At 41.8% G+C, this 17,256-nt stretch overlaps 1 protein-coding gene across 1 annotated transcript in view; it reads left to right on the plus strand.

Moving 5' to 3' along the window:
* Positions 1-947: 947 nt before the first annotated feature.
* The window catches only part of atp8b1 (ATPase phospholipid transporting 8B1), a 35,608-nt gene continuing 19,299 nt past the window's right edge, over positions 948-17,256 (plus strand). Inside the window, exons 1-3 of the mRNA XM_061262277.1 lie at positions 948-1,456; positions 15,700-15,869; positions 16,994-17,091. Of these exons, the coding sequence (XP_061118261.1) occupies positions 15,716-15,869; positions 16,994-17,091 (252 nt within the window). The 5' untranslated portion in view covers positions 948-1,456; positions 15,700-15,715. The remainder of the gene's footprint in view (positions 1,457-15,699; positions 15,870-16,993; positions 17,092-17,256) is intronic.

Genomic DNA, 17,256 nt, shown 5'->3' on the forward strand with positions numbered 1-17,256 from the left:
CCAGATGGTTAGTTTTGGTGACCAGGTGTCCACACTTTAATCAAATAGGAGCTTTAACATCATCAGAAATAATTTGCCACTTTTTATGCAAAATGTATGCATTGTTTGCAATGTAGAACAATAAGCACAATATGAACATGGAAATTAAACTCTTCAAGGCATGCATAGCTATTTATGAATCTTAGAGTAAGTACCTCTAAACCAGGGGTGTCAAACTGAATTCCCAGGAGGCTGCAGTGACTGCAAGTTTTTGTGGTTTCCTTTCAATCAGCTGCCAATTAAGGAATTTAAGTACTCCAGGACGAGTTTGAGAACCACTGCCCTAACACAATACACAAATATAGTTATTAAAATAATAAAACTGGGCCCTAATTTCTTGTCTGCATACATCCCTCCCACCTGCCAACAAAGGGCCACTTAACAGGTGTGGTTCCTGAACTCATATTTATTGGATCTGAGAGATCATGAGGCAGCTAATAGACAGAACATGCTTTCACGAGGTGATCTGCATTGCATTTCTGTGGAGTCACTGGTCCTGAAACACAGCTCACTCAGTAAATTCTGATCCAGATCAGTTGAGTATCAGTAGATTTGTGCAGATGGAACATAGCTCTCATTGAGCAGAATATGAACGAATGATTGACAACACTCTCCACAATAAATAGCTTTTAACTATTCAATTTGTACACAGTATTGTAATGCAATGAGGTATATATGGCGATGTTGTAATACGGTGTTGGGTCCACTACTATTTGGGTGGCACGGTGGCGTAGTGGTTACCACTGCTGCCTGACAAGAAGGAGGCTCTGGGTTTGCGTACGTGGGGCCCACGGGGTTCACTATAGTATGTCTATCTTAATCTAAGTATATATTCTTTGGGGCGAAGGCTTCAGGGCAGGAATTCAGACATGCTTTTAGGTTACTTGCAATTGGGTGAGCAAAATGTCCTTCGTGTGTAGCCCACAATTTTAGCCCAAATCCTTTATAGATCTTTCAGTTAAATGTGTATTTTATGAACTGGATTTTGTCTTCCATCTCGGTCCAACTGGATATTGTCTTTAGATCGGACTTTCATCACTATGCAAATAATGCACCCTATTTGATTATGAATTAGAAGATACCCCTGGCGCTTACCTGACTGGTCACATGTTAACGCTTTATCAAAGAGAAATTTTACATTTTGAACACACTAACATTCCTCATGATTGAGCTGTCTAAACTCTTTTAAATTCTGGCTACTGTGATTTTAAAGGATCGCACAACTTCAGAAGTCAACCTGTCGGACCAGTTTGTCAAGTTTTCATGTCAAGGTAGCCATTACGCAGGTAAAGGGAGTGAACAAAACCAAACAGCTCTTTGTAACAGGGAAGTGAGCTAGTATGGTTTAGATCGTGGGAATCGAGAGAAGAGCAAACATTTAAAGTGAAGGAAGAATATCTGGAACTAAGGAAAACTGGTGAGTACGTTATTTTACTTCGTAAATTAGTAAAAACGCTATGTGCATCATACTATGGTACGATGTGGGGGTTATTGACACTTGGGCGCAAACTACCCAGCCATCCTCGAGATGTGGCTATCGGTGTTTTATAGGTATGCTACATGGTAAAACGTCGCAATGTTCTTCAGTATTGCAGGCGATCGGTGTTTTAAAATGAATCTTGGATATGAGTAAATTGTTTAGACTGATGCCATTTATTGCGCATGGATCAGGGAGGGAGATACGAAAGCCCTTCCCAGTCTATATTCTAAACATCAAGCATACAGAATTGAGTAAACACTAGGCTATTTTCCACTTTTTCTTTTACCGTACGACTCTATCCGAAGCGTCTCAACTTTTGAAAAAACTTTCGCATGTTTCGTATTTAAAACATTGACTTTTTTTTATTAGGCTATATTTTCTTGTATAAATATACAAATATGTAGATGGCCTATATGCAGCTGTTTGTCAACTATTTTTCTGGAGATTGGGATTTTACATTACATTACATTATTGGCATTTGGCAGACGCTCTTATCCAGAGCGACGTACAACAAAGTGCATACCCATAACCAGGGATAAGTTCGCTCAAAGACCCTAGAGGGAAGTACAATTTCAACTGCTACCTGTACAACAAAGATAAGGACGAGGGCCAATTTTTTTTTTTTTTACCCAAAGCGTCCGAAAACGAAACAAAAATCCACAGTTGGGACCCCATTTTAATTGACCCCATTTTATTCTACCTTTACCTTACCCTACTCTTACACTCAGCCGTTTATTTTCTCATCGGGCGCTGTAATACACTACTAATAGACTACTCCTGGGGGAATGATAAGATACACGTGTACTTTCAAGGCTTTACACTTGTTAGTGCGATTTATGCGGATTTGGAGCATGGCATTTTGTCTCATTATGTTTGATTACATCTTTGTTGGTATTAAAGGATATCGGTATACTCGTTCTTACCTCTTAATGATAGGTTTAAGTTTCGTTGAAAGTAAACCACTCGCCACTTCTTTAACGCATAATTTTGCGAACACCAATGTTCAATTCCAGATTTACGAAATTAACCTGAATGTAAACTCCCTTATTTTAATTTGATAAGAGAGAAACTCCAACATATCCTCCTGAGACAGGCAAATGAATTGCTGTACCCTATAAGGGACATTAATATCTGGTCTTATCATACATTCCTCTATGCTGAAACCTACACAAGTGGCATTCAATACAAATAAACTAAATGATCTTTTTGAAAATATATTTATTGCAACATGGTTTTGTCATCCAAGACACTTGTAAAATACTTCAACGTTTTTCTTTCTGCTGGCTCTCAAGAGGCTTTAACAAACTGATTGTTGTTCTGAAGCTGTCCGAACCATACCTTGTTTTCCCTAATGTGCAGCATGTGTAATGTCCAGATGCTAAGAGTTTGCACCTGCAAAAGGCTTTGAATTATGTACTGAGAAAAATGGAACCTTGTTTGCATGAGATGATAGTCAGATGGTATTTGGATGCCAGCATTGCATTGCGTTGCGACGTTGTCTGTATATCCAATAATTGCAAGCATAATTACGGGCATAATACTATTGTATTTTACTGAGGTTCAACTCCGAGGAAAAAATACATTGAGTCGACCTGGAGATTTAATTACTGTAAAGAAGTGTCCGTGTCATAGGGTAAGTGTACCCCTTATGCCATTTCAATTAATACATCAATTATTTGTACTATTTAATGTGTCAAACCAAGCTTGTTATACCCACCCCAGCCAACAGGCAATCTTGCCTCTTGTCACGGTGAAAGCACTGGGCTACTGAGAACCTATGCTTGGCATTTGAAAAGTTTTATATGGTACAACTCTATAATAGGGGGGATTGCATCTCAAATAGGCTTAATAGGCACTACACCATCCTTCCACAATGTAGTAATCTACATTTTGTTTTAATGGCTCAAAGATTTGTATCTTTTACTTGGAAAGTTTTCACCCTTTTTATCCGTGCAGGTTATTGGGACCACCATGCTTCTGTTGAGCCCTGTTGATAAGAATATATTGAAATTTGAAATGCAAGGTAGCATGATAGCTGATGATTGTGTTGTTTTCCCCGGCATGCAGTGAACTTATAATAAGCTCCAAAAATGATGAACTGTCTTGATGAAGAGGACGCCACTTGAAATCTCTGCACTGTCTAAACATTTTGAGCAGGCCAGCCACAGTTGTGACGATTCAGAAAAAATATACAGTATAACTGCTGAACTATTATATACTACTAACAGTAAGTTATGTCGCGAGTGTTGGTACTGTACAATACAGTAAGACGACTACCTCGGAAAAGCAATATTTATTTTTATTTGATAACCGGCGCTTGCGTTTTGAGTTTCTATCACATAAGCTTACAAATGGCAAGCCATTAATCTCACAGTAAAAATTGCAATCGCAAAAAGGTCTGGAAAATATTATCCAACTATTCACTCCAAGTTCTGGCTAAACTCTCAAAATGTGTGGCATGGACACAACAAAATCTTCACAGGAAAGGGTTCCTGGGAATGCAGACTTCAATATTTGACTTTTTTTGAATGTGCTTGAATAGCGTAGTATTAATTCTATTCTCTTCGATTGATAATTCATGAGGTGATCTCATTTGGAGCAACCATTGGTTTGACTGGTATATCAGGTAGATGCACCCATGTGACAGTGTGTAAAAATAACTCTAAACTTAGATGGTGGGCTTAATGGGTATACTTATCTTTCTATCACAACATGCTTTTATGTATCTGAAGCGCTTGCTTTTGGGCTGTGCAGGTTTCCCTGAGCTAATGTTTGTTTTTATAACACCCATGTTCCAGAGATGAGCATAGGTGGAGATTCTGGACGGAGTAAATACATTTGAGCAAGAGTATCGCATTTAAAACTTGTGGATAGGTTCTGACACAATCCTGTAGCCAACTCCAGCTTGTGTTGTGGACATTCTTGGATACTCCACTTTTTCTAGTGTTTCTGGGGAACGGCCTTTGCTAGATATTATGTAATACAGCGAGGAAGGATCAGTATTTGTTGGAAGGCCACAGATGCCAACATCCTGAAAACATTTTCTCTATGTGACTATAAATTCCAACTGTCCTGGGAGTGGAGTGACTCTTCGGGCCTTTCTAAAAGCTAAATTCTCATTGTGTGGATGGTAAGAACCGCTCTTAATCGGCATGAATGGGCTCCTTTCTATCCTGAGTAAGAAGAATTTGCCTACATCAGTTACAATCTTAAACTGGAACCTGCCATAACATCCCTTTAGTTTTGTAAGAGTTTGAAATTGAAAGGAATGTTGTAACTGACACGATGGGTTTGACATTTTGGATTTCTGTTCAAAACATGAAAACACCTCAGATGTAAAGTTTTCATGCATGCATGCATTCAATGTTGGAACTTAACTTGTTTAACCTAAAAACACTGCTTATTTTGCAGATGGGCAAATCTGGTATAAACCTCTGACTTCACCATCTGTTGAATATGATGTGGATACAGGTGTTCAATAGCAACCGTTGAATTTGCTATGCCATCTTCCACATGCCGTCCACTGTGTGTGTATTGGCAGTCATGATGAAAACAGAATGCAAATTTGACCCTTATGGTGTCTGAAAAGGTATCCATTGGAAAAAATCCTAAAATCGTGGAATAATAACAATGTGAAAGTACTTTGATTGAACATACCAATTGGTCAAAAATTTCTGGATTTTTTAGGATTGCATTTTGGAATAATGTATGTCCTTTCTGGTCCTTGTGACCAGTAACTGGGCAGTTTCCAGTTTTACTTGTTGCTCTGAAGTAGTACGTCAGCCTTGCTGTTGTGAAAATATTCGCAAATGTCATGGTGTGTTTGACACTCTCCTGAAATTCGCCAAGGTGTACTATTTCTGAATAAAATGTAGCAGATTTGTCATTATAACCGCAATTGTAAATTCTCAGTAGTTAACATTGTTAGAGAATGAATGGCTTCTGTATTAACACTGGCGTCTGTCAGATTGTCAGTGTCATGGCGGGGAAGTATGTGTGTGTGTGTGTGTGTGGGTGTGTGAGCATGTGCAGACACATGCTGCTGTGTGTGTGTGTGTGGGTGTGGGTGTGTGAGCATGTGCAGACACATGCTGCTGTGTGTGTGTGTGTGAGGGCATGTGCATATTAGGGTGCTGTGTGCTTTTGAAAGAGAAGACGCGAGTGCCGCGTTCATTGCTGTCGTCCTGCGTGGAACAACAGGCATATTCCGGAAAAGACTTGGCTGCCGACACGCCGTCCGGTATCCCCTTTCAGCTGTGACTCTGCATCTCTAATTAATGGGAGGTAATATTCCTTTAGCACTGATGGCTGTAAAACAGGGGCATGGGTGAGCAGGCGAGCTTGGCCCTCGGGCGTCCGGGCTGAACTGTGCGCCGGCACCCATACGGGCTGGTCCAGCCCATCGTGCTGTGTGCCCTGAGAGGTCTGATCTGCTGCGGACCGGGCCGAGACACTCGCACGCCCAGCCTGTGTTCCGGTCACGGGGCGAGACTTCTGACATGGCTGTAATGGATCTTGGCAAACCGCTTCCTGTTCACAGATCGTGTTCTCCCAGCCCCGCCCCCCTGCTCCTATCTCTGCAAAATCGGTGATTGGCTGAGAGATGTCATTGTTTTGGAATCCGTCTCCCCGCTTTGCATTCTCCCTGGGACAAAAGGGACCACACCCCAACGTCATTTGCCTCAGTGTGTAGGGTTTCTTTATTTGGAGACTGTTGGCAAAGTTTCTATTGTGGTCCACGTTAACGTTTCAGTGTTAAACTTGTGTTTCTACCATTTGCACCATTGATACTGGTCTGGTGCCCATGATGTCTGTGTTATTGTTCTCAAATCTCGCTTCTTTACTTTGGACATCACATGTCACTCCCTTTGACCTTTGGAAAGTTCTTAGTGAACTCATGAAGTCTGATAACCAGATTGGAGCCGCCTACCTGAAAACATTTTTCAATTTGGTAGAAACTTTGGAACTGACTGGCATTTTGATGATGTCTGCACTCGAGAAAATGGAGCCATTAGTGTCTTGGGAAACAAATACATGGCCGCACCTCCTCTCTGCTTGTCATATAGAGCATATTCATCTCTAAAGAACGTTTGTCTTTGAAATACAGGTGTTATAGGTTCATGGATGTTATGCAATCCAACTTCACGGACCCTCATTGGTAGAACATTGCAAGGAATGCTAGCAATCTAACTGACCTGAGGCTATGCACACAGACAGGGCTCTGAAAGGCTTTTAGTTTGTACCGTCTCATCACACACTGACCTGAGGACAGACGTAATCGATGCTGTAAGGACCTCTAGAAGTGTAGCTGCAGTAGGCCTGTGGTTTGTACCTGTATTTGGTGAGTTCACTTCAATAACAGCCTAGTTGAGTCTAGCGCTTATGGCTATGTGATTGTAAGCACCTCCCTTATTCTCTTCATTACTGCTGGATTTTGCATTCTTGATGAAAACATCCTGCAATTCACTCAGGATAAAAGCATTGACACTCAGTGAGCACTTTATTAGGTAGACCCGTACACCAGCTTGTTAATGCAAATATCGGCCAATCACGTGGCAGCAGCTAAATGCATAAATGCATGCAGATGTGGTCAAAAGGTTCAGCTGTTGTTCAAGCCAAATGTCAGAATGGGGAAGAAATGTGATCTTGTTTGACTTTGACTGTGGACTCCGTTTGTGGAAAGTCTAATGAATAGCTAATAAAGTGCTCACTGAGTGTATGTTGTAATGCCTGTGGCTGAAATCTGTGTATGGAAATATCAGGGGTACAACAACATGAGCCGTCCTTGGCGTTACCATGTACACTGCTGTTGGCAAAATATGGTTTCATGTTGTGTGACAGGAGGCTACCAGAGCCAGCTGGTTCAAAACTGATACGCTAGCTCTGGCACGTTCTATTCAAAAGGTCCAACCGCCACAATCTGCCGTCTTCCTGCTGTACCTGGATCCCCTCCATTTGTCCTCCCGCATGACTGTATTCATTCAAAACAAATTAAGTTGAACACATTTTCATGGTCCAGAGGTCACGCTGAGGTCAGGCTCCACCATATCCAAATTCATCACTTTTAGCTCTTAGCCACTGTGGGTGATTCTGAACCAACGTGCTAGCTTCTCTTTCCTAACCGGAGTGTCCGTTCCAGTTGACTTCAGTTGCTGGAGTGTGAAACCACACCCAAGAAGCACGGTCACGCCGTTCTTCTCTCTTGTAGCAGAGAGCCCTCCAATGAAGTCCTCCATTTTGTTTCCTGCCAATCTGGACTCTCTCTCCAGTCCTGGACAGTCTGAGTGTTCTTGTGCCTCTTAAGCCTAGTAGGTTTCATTAATATACAGTGAGTTGTGGGCGACACTGATGGTAAATGGCGTATTTGTGGCCTGCAGCCCCGTTGCTTTTATTTTAAGATGGCGTACACTGGGTTTGCCTTTTTTGGCAGCCAGCTCTTTTGAGTAAGTCCTAGCAGCATGACAGGGACCTGTGAGGTATGAGTCGGTCTCCATCTCAGTTCAAATGTAGTTTGTTTTGTTCTGAGAGTACTTCATTTGGTCAGGCAAATTCAATTCCTGAGATTTTACTGCATTCACTTTCCATATGCCAGGCCAAGACAAATGCATCACTAGAGAAAGGCGAATATTTGAATTTTCGGAGCTGTGAAGTGATTGGGCTAAACTGAAGCAAGTTAATCAATCACGTAGCTGGGCAGGGGTTTGGGTATAACATGTTGTCTGCCCATCCTGGAGAGAACCGCAAATGGGCAGAAGTCTGCCACATTCAGCTATCTGCACCACAGGCAGATATGTGCATTATCCTGCTGCAAATGGACAGACACATCACAAATCCCCACCCTTTATACCCATATGCCCACCCCAGGATGACATTATGCTAACTCCACTGCACCTGGGTAGCTAAAAATGTATTTGTTTGCAGCTTATAATCAAGAATGTCAAGGGTTAGTTTGTTTGTTTGAGGAACAATGTCTTTGCTTTTGCATATTCGCTTTCTTAGGGCATCCTTGAGTATCCATGGCTTATGGTGTCCTTCATTAGTTACTGTATTTGTTTCATGTTCCAGTCTGTCTGGATCTATTTTTTAATAATAGCTGTATACAGTCAAGTCCATAAATATTTGTACTTTAAAACTCTTTGCATTTGAATGGGTCTCAATGGGAATTGGGGGTTGGGGCTAGATTCAGCTGTAAATTATGCTAAAGAACACATTTGTCGCCTAAATGGCTTCAAGTCGTAAGGGTCAACGGTAGAGTTTCAGTATGGCTTGTGGGACAACCTAAAAATAAGATATCCATACTGTGATGTTGATGGATCATGGACATCAGGAACTCATGGCATGCAAAGGATATGCAGCCAAGTATTTAAAAAATGACAGTTTAATCAATGATTGTCAATTTGTCAAATTTGTTTTTGTGCCACTGCAGTTGCGGGGAATATGTATAAACAAGTGAATGCACTCAAATGTAAGATGAAAGTCTGCACTTTGAGCTCATATTCATTATTCCAACTCCAACATCCTGTGGTAAGGCGGCTAAAATAACAATAACTTTGTCAATGTCCAAATATTTATGCACCTGACTGTACATTCTTATGCATGTTCTGCCCTTGCCGGTTATGATTTTGCATCTTTACTGTTTGCAGGGCTCAGCAGTGCTTTACATATTCTGAAGGGTCATTGTATGTTTGTCTCAAAGTGGGTCTTTGACTCATCCTCGGATACAAAGGAACTTTGCTTATGACTGTGATTGCAGGGTTAAGTCCGGGTTGGAGTATTGCCCTCACGTATTTGACCATTTGGGCCTGACCTTCTTCATTATACAGTATATGTAGCCATATAAATAATGTCTACTAAGTAGAAAATGGTAATGATAATGCCGATTTTTATTATCATTAGTATTATTGATGATGGTAAGTTTAGTTTGGATGGTAGTAATGGTATTGGTCATGGTGGTAGTAGTTGTTAGTATTTATTTCTACACATAATACAATATAATTCTCAATTAGAAAAATGAACTCTGCCCATAAACTACACAAATTCCATACCGAAAATGTATTCGTATAGTTTAACAGGGTCTACTGGCCATAACGACAGGTAGGCCAGGTGTGTCCACCACGGCTGTTTGCCAGCAGGCTTTCATGCATGGATTCTTTGTGGAAGATGCCTGGTGAGTGGTCAGGTGACGAGTGGCCTGTCTGTGTTGTCGTAGCAACGTTCCTCTCCATCCTGAGGAAGGCATTGTGAGGGGGGGCATTATTAAATATTGAGATGGGGGGTGGAGGGACTGCCTTTGTCAACGCCGCGTCTCGGGTTTCCAGTGTGCCGCTGTGCGAGGCTCCTTTTGTGAAAGCGGTCTCTGTGCCTCTATCTCTCTCTCTCTCTCTCTATCTCTCTATCTCTCTATCTCTCTATCTCTCTGCCTCTCTGCCTCTCTGCCTCTCTGCCTCTCTGCCTCTCTGCCTCTCTGCCTCTCTGCCTCTCTGCCTCTCTCTCGCTCTTTGCCTCTCTCTCTATCTCTCCTTCTCTCTCCCTCTCCTCCTCTCTCTCTCTCCTCCTCTCTCCCTCCCTCTCTCTTTCTCCCTCTTTATTTCTCCCTTCCTCTTTCTCTCACTCTCCCTCACTCTCTTTCTCTCACTCTCCCTCTCTCTCTCTTTAACCCTTCCTCTCTCTCCCTCTCTCATTCCCTGTCTTTTTCTGTCTCGCCCTCTCTCATTCCCTCTCTTTCTCTGTCTGTCCCTCTCTGTCCCTCCCCCGCTCCCCCAGTTCTGGCTACGCTTCAGGCGCCACACACAAACCTGTTCGCCTAGACCTGTTCGCCTCACCTGTCCCTGCCTCGGATGGGAAAACAACCAAGTATGTGGCGGGGCAAGGCTTAGCAGCACGCTCGATCAGCAGGCTTTGGGGCCTTGTGCTGTGCAGGTGTGTGGCTCGATCCCAATATCTCACAGAGGCTGGCAATTGGGAAGAAGTGGGAAGTGCTGCTCCTTTTTGGAGGTAGATTGTGTGACGAGTCCAGCGCAAGGTCTCCTTTGTTTGGTTAAAATGGCAACGCTTTTGAATGTAGCTGGAAACTGTTTGGCCTAAACTGAGCCTTGGTAAGGCTGCGGTGTACCAGGCCTCCTTCACCGTTTGACTTTATTATTACATGCTGCACGTATACACGCTAAATGCTGTGGGGAGAAATGGAAAAGTAGGCTGAAGTTGAAGTCAGTTATGAGGGCAACAAGCCACCAAGCTGAACAAGAGGCCAATGGAGCTCCAGAGTGATTTGGGTACACCAAGGTACATTCCTTCAAGAGCTGAGTCCTCTAGCCTACATATTACTGAATCTGCACTACTTTCAATCTGGTTGGGGTCACTAGGGTGGTCTGTTAGCCATGTGTCAAGTTACTAACTACTAGCCACACTATTCCCCTGGTCGACTGTCTTCTGTCAGAGGTGCTGAGACTGGCATTGATCATTCTTCTGTATGCTGTGTGGTTTGTAGTGTGGGTTACAGTGTAGAGTGTATTACTAGAGAGCACACAGCTTTTAGCTTTAATAGGTGCATATGTGATGTGACAATGGTAAAAAGAGCTATCCCCTTTTAAAATTGTACACAGAAAGTCGTCAAACTGGACTGAATGGCTGTTGCTACATTTACTGTGCATCAGACGATAACCGATTATAATGCATTTCTTGTCACCTGGCTGGTTTTTGCTTTCTTTACATTGAGATATTCATAAATCTGTCCAAAGGTCCTGTTTACTTTGGTGAAAAAATGGAAATGACTGGCCTCTACTATAACTGCCTTTTCAGTCCGTTTTATTTGTCATGCGAGATTTATGGGTTTATGAACAAGTAAATATTACCCGCATGCCAAATTGGTTGTGTGCTACTTTTGTGCTGTACTGACAGTTGGATGTCTGCCTACCAGCTGGCTGGAATTCACTTTATTGACAAATGGCATGCGCTCTAGGCTTTTTGACATCCTATATTACTAGAATGGGTGCCGCATACTGCATAAATCATGATTGTTACAAAGGACAAAATGTGTATAATTTGCTCCGTAAAACCTATGGCATGCTCTTGTGCAATGCAATTGGAGAGGGCGTATACATTAAGCTGGGCTTGACGGTGGTGAATGGCAGAATGCTGTCACCTCACAGCGAGAAGGTCCAACGGGTTCGAATCCTGACTCAGGGCCGTTCTGTGTGCACTTCTGCATGTTCTCCCTGTGTCCAGATGGATGCTATAAACACATGCATGTTATAGTTATTGGAGAGTCTAATTCTCCCTTAAGTGTGTGTGTGTGTGTGTGTGTGTGTGTGTGTGTGTGTGTGTGTGTGTGTGCGCGTGTGTGTGTGTACCCTGCACAACATATCCAGGGTGGACAATATTTCTCCCTCAGTGAGCCGTGACGTCGGCAGTTCGAATCCGACCGTCCGACATTTGTCGCATGTCTTCCCCTCTCTCTCTCGCTCCCATTATTCCTGTCTCTCTATACTATATACTGTCCAATAAAGCTGAAAAAGGCCTAAAAAAATATCTTAAAAAAAAAAAAAAAAAAAAAGAATTATTTCAATGAACAATTCTGGCAGTAGTGCGTTTACTTTCACCCCAAATCTAGAAAGACTCCTTCTTCGTCACTATCTGTTAATACCCATGGATGGCGTGTAGTTCTCCATGGACCGTGTCGATTTGAGATGATTCATCACTCATCACTGTACGTGCTGAATGGGTAGAGCGATGTTTGTTTGCGTTATGGGAACTATGCGATTATAAGGATGAGCCAAACAGGACGCCTGTACAGGTTGGACTACATTCCTCTTCTGCAAGTCTGCCAGGAAATGGAAACAATAAAAAAAGAAAATCAAAAGTATCTGTAAACATGTTGGCATTTAACACAAGATGAAAAATCCTTTGCTTCATTCCTGGCATTCCCTTGACAGAATATACCAGGGCTTATTTGAACAACAGTACATTAATTCATTACGTAGTTTCTAAATTTACTAAACCAACACCTTTATTCAAGGTGAGCTTGATTAGTTGCAAATGTACTTTAACCTGCTGGGGCTGGACCTGCACTCTACTGATATAAACCTATTTCACTACCTTTACTCCATACACTAGGAAACCAGATCCCCTAATTCTTTACCTTAAAATACCATTAATCTTCCCATTTATAATGAAGGCTATTAAGGTGAATTTAATGGATTTTTGCATGCACACATTTCTTTTTAAGTGCTTCTTAATTTAAATTAAGGGAGTTGGTATGGTTTCAAGGGTAAATTAATGTAGTATTATTATTATTATTATTGAAGTATATTTTATTGCTGCCATTTGTATTGAGATGCGTATTTCATAGTGATACTGCCACTCTGACAACCTGGCAGCTTTGCAACAGCTGGTACAGGTGTTTTTATGGAGAGCAATAAAGTATACTTCAAGTATCTTCAGAGCCACGTCTACAGTAGTGGTTCTCAATCCTGGTTCTGGAGCTGGCTTCTGAGCCGCAGGCTGTGCTGGCTTTCATTTTTGCCATGATGTCAGCAACCAATTTACACCCAAGAAAGCAGGTGAGGTGAGTTGACTGTGCACGTAACTGCTTGAATTGATCAATTACGTGCCGAGTGACAATAAAAACCAGCACACCCTGCAGCTCTCCTGGACCAGGAGTGAGAACTGCTACTGTGGGAGTTGCTCTGGAGATACTTGAAGTATATTTTATTGCTCTTGACAAAAAAGGACCACTGTTCCACAGCAATGATTTCCCCTCAGAGGTTGTAGTACAATTTTCTAAAGAAATAATCTTATTTTTGGTTTGAGCCATGTCCTATGGAACTTACAATACCGAAGAGGTAGCCTACTGGCATGATCTAAAAATTATATTTAGTATGCAAGAAATATAAAATTAATCGGGAAAATATTGTACAGTCTTTTGAACGGTAACAAGTTGCAAGCTGCTTTCATTTCTTGTAATGTAGTCTCTTGCTTTGGAAAACAAACCCCTGGATGTCCGTATACCGGCTGTTGTAAACAAGCAAAGTCCACCAACTTCTATGGGAGGAGCTGACCGCATTCTTAAGATGGTTCCCACTGCTGCATCTGAGAATGAAATGACAAGAATGCTACTTTTGTTTGGTCTATCACAATGGAAATCCACCAGTCATAGCATTGAATGCAGTTTGAAACTGTTACCAACTCAACCTACTGGATTGAATTGATAGTGTTGTCATTACATTTCTGTTATACTCTTCCTACCGCACACCGCGCCAGCCAGCGGAGGATGTGCTCCCCCCTCTATAGCCGGGTCCCCACATTTTTTTCTTGTTTCGATTTCAGGGTCTTTCTCCCCACAAGGAAGAATTTTTTGCCTTTTGGGATTTCCCCTTTTTCTTCCCTTCCGTTTGTCTAAAAGTACTAGCTACATTTGAGAATGTTATGTAATGTCTATTTTATTTTTTATTTTTTTTCCATAACAAGGTGCAAAGTTGATATGGCACCTTATCTATTAACCAGATAGCAATTCTACCTGATCCAGTGTTTAATCTTATGCGTCATAGTTCTTTTGGCTATATTTTTATGTGTTTACCTGTTGATGGCATTCAATAGTGTGTTGAGCCTCACTTCTGTACAACTTCCTTGTTGAGGGTTTTAATGTGTACAGTACTGGTCCTGAGAAACTAGTTTGACATAGATGCAGTGAGTTGGCAGTTTTTCTTTCCCCAAAACTGCATACAGTAAAGAATTTTGTTACTTTGTGACAAAATTCTGGATATATCTACCACCAATTTGTTGTTCCTTTTAGAGCAGAGATGCGCAAAACTAATAAAGGGCTTAATTATTAAAGCTACTTGCAATTTCTTTTGGCAAATTATGAAATTATGTTCTCTGAAACGAGTGAGCAGTTGTAGACCTGAAAATAATAGGATTTCTTGTGAAAGTGGTTCACTGGATGTGCCACACAGTAAGTTCAATGCTATAAATTCTGCTAGTTAGATTGACCCTGGGCCTTTACTAGGTAGTTACACACTTGATGACCCTTACCCAATTTCTTTGCTGTCAAAAACAAAACGTATGCACTCAGACACACTTATGCTGTGGTGTTGATGACAATGTAGTTTGATAGCCGGGACAGTAGTTTTAAAAATCTAAAACGTTTAAAAAACGTGAGGTTTATTTTACCTGGTTACTGATCATTTCATGTGTCACTACACACTACTGTATATTATGTGAATCTGCATATATTCTGGTAACATTGATAGTTACTTAGTTACTTAGTTCAGGAAGGGAGGACAAACATTTTGGATGATTGTGCTTGGTTATCATGATTGTTTTGTTTCCCTGGCTCATGCGCTTCCTTGTTGTGCTGGAAGTAGATTATGTTCCATTCACACCGTGTTCCAATTGTACAAGTTTCACGCATTTTTCTAGCATTTCCTTTTTAAAAATGTTTTATTTTATTTTTTTACATTTTTATAAAAACAGTCTGTATTTTTTTTGTATTTAATCAAGCAACTCTCATAGAAACTTCAATCTATCTCAGAAACTTCAATAAATTGGTAAATCAAAACAAGCACCGGTTTTTACTCCTACTGCTTTATAAAAACCATTGCACAGATGTTTTAAAGAATTAGTTCACTCAGCGAGCGTTTTACCATGAATGTTTTAACGATAATCTTTGGCGGACGTGAACTTGTATCATTGAAGTGACTGATAAGACGGAGTAAATAGTTGAGTTTGGGGAATGCTCTGAATGATCATGCACTGCTGCCTGCTTGGCAAAAGCAGGGCACATAGAAGAGGCATTGGACGTTCCTGTGTGACTCGGAGAGATATCTATGGGGTGCATCAGTTGGATAATGGCATAACCAGAGCCATCCTGCTTTAAACCTTGGATGAGCTGCCATACCGGGCTGCTTCACCTTTTTTCTGTAGCCATCGCTCATTGGGGCGACAATGGCTCAGCTAGTCTGAGGGTTGCCGGTGTGGCAGTGTCCCTGAGCAAGACCTAACCCCAAATGCTCCTAATGAGATGGTTGGTGCCTTGCATGGCAGCCAATCGCCGTTGGTGTGTGAGTGCGTGTATGAACGGGTGAATGAGAAGCATCAATTGTACAGCGTGCTTTGGATAAAGGCGCTATATAAATGCCAAACATTTACCATGATGTTGGTGTTTCCCTCCTTCACCTCCGCAGACTGCCTGACCTCACCATGAGTCGCAGGCGGGCAGACTCCCAGGGTTCCCTGGGGCCTGACGATGAGGTCATGCCCTACAGTGATGATGAGACGGATGATGAACTGGAGCCCGAACTGGAGCCTGAGGAGGAAGTTGCCGCCCCTCCCGAGGTGGAACCCAGGCCTGCTGGTGAATGACCCTGATATACACTGTATAACCCCTTACTGTGGGTCGTCCTGCATGACCCTGATATACACTCTATAACCCCTTACTGTGGGTCATCCTGCATGACCCTGATATACACTCTATAACCCCTTACTGTGGGTCGTCCTGCATGACCCTGATTTACACTCTATAACCCCTTACTGTGGGTCGTCCTGCATGACCCTGATTTACACACTATAACCCCTTACTGTGGGTCATCCTGCATGACCCTGATTTACACACTATAACCCCTTACTGTGGGTCATCCTGCATGACCCTGATATACACTCTATAACCCCTTACTGTGGGTTGTCCTTCATGACCCTGATTTACACACTATAACCCCTTACTGTGGGTCATCCTGCATGACCCTGATTTACACACTATAACCCCTTACTGTGGGTCATCCTGCATGACCCTGATATACACTCTATAACCCCTTACTGTGGGTCATCCTGCATGACCCTGATTTACACTCTATAACCCCTTACTGTGGGTCGTCCTGCATGACCCTGATTTACACTCTATAACCCCTTACTGTGGGTCATCCTGCATGACCCTGATTTACACTCTATAACCCCTTACTGTGGGTCATCCTGCATGACCCTGATTTACACTCTATAACCCCTTACTGTGGGTCATCCTGCATGACCCTGATTTACACCCTTTTTTAAAGTTCTCTGAGGAAACTTTTGAAAGCCTGGAGGAATCTATGATGTCTTGTCCCATAATAAAAAATAATACATTAATAATAACAATAACAACATTGGTAGATCATACAAACATATTGTTTATAATGCATAAAATAAATGTGTGCATATCACTAAATCTATAATCCATGACAATTAGTTCAATGTTGAGAATACATCCCGGAAATCAAGACATCCCAGAAATAACAACTTCATTTCTTCAAGGTTCTTCAAGCAACCCTAGAGTGCGTTGGAGAACCCTTTTTAAAGTGGGGATAATTTTTATTACTTACAAATATGAACTGTTGACAGAGGAAAGGTTCTTCTTGAACCTTAAGGAACCTATAGGTTTTTTATTTATTTTTTTTAGAGTGTAAAGCATGGGAGACCATGGCCTCACTTGTGCTGTTTTGTTTACAGAGGCCGGCTGGAGGGTGAAAGCCAATGACCGGGACTTCTGTAAGCTCCCTGAATTTCAGAAGAAGAAGTTCTTGTGCATCAAGAAGAGCAAATATTCTGTAAGTTCCACCAACAACAGCTATTCATGTACTCCTTTGCAAAACCAGTCCAACTCCTTTTGGGTTGTGACAAAGCTGACCTCAAAGTAAAGCCAAAGCTTTTTAGTTAATTATAGCTTGAGGTGTACATTCTAATAATTCTTATTTTTGTGGACAGTCATAGCA

The sequence above is a fragment of the Conger conger genome, chromosome 12 (genome assembly GCF_963514075.1).
Source record: "Conger conger chromosome 12, fConCon1.1, whole genome shotgun sequence".
NCBI lineage: Eukaryota > Metazoa > Chordata > Actinopteri > Anguilliformes > Congridae > Conger > Conger conger.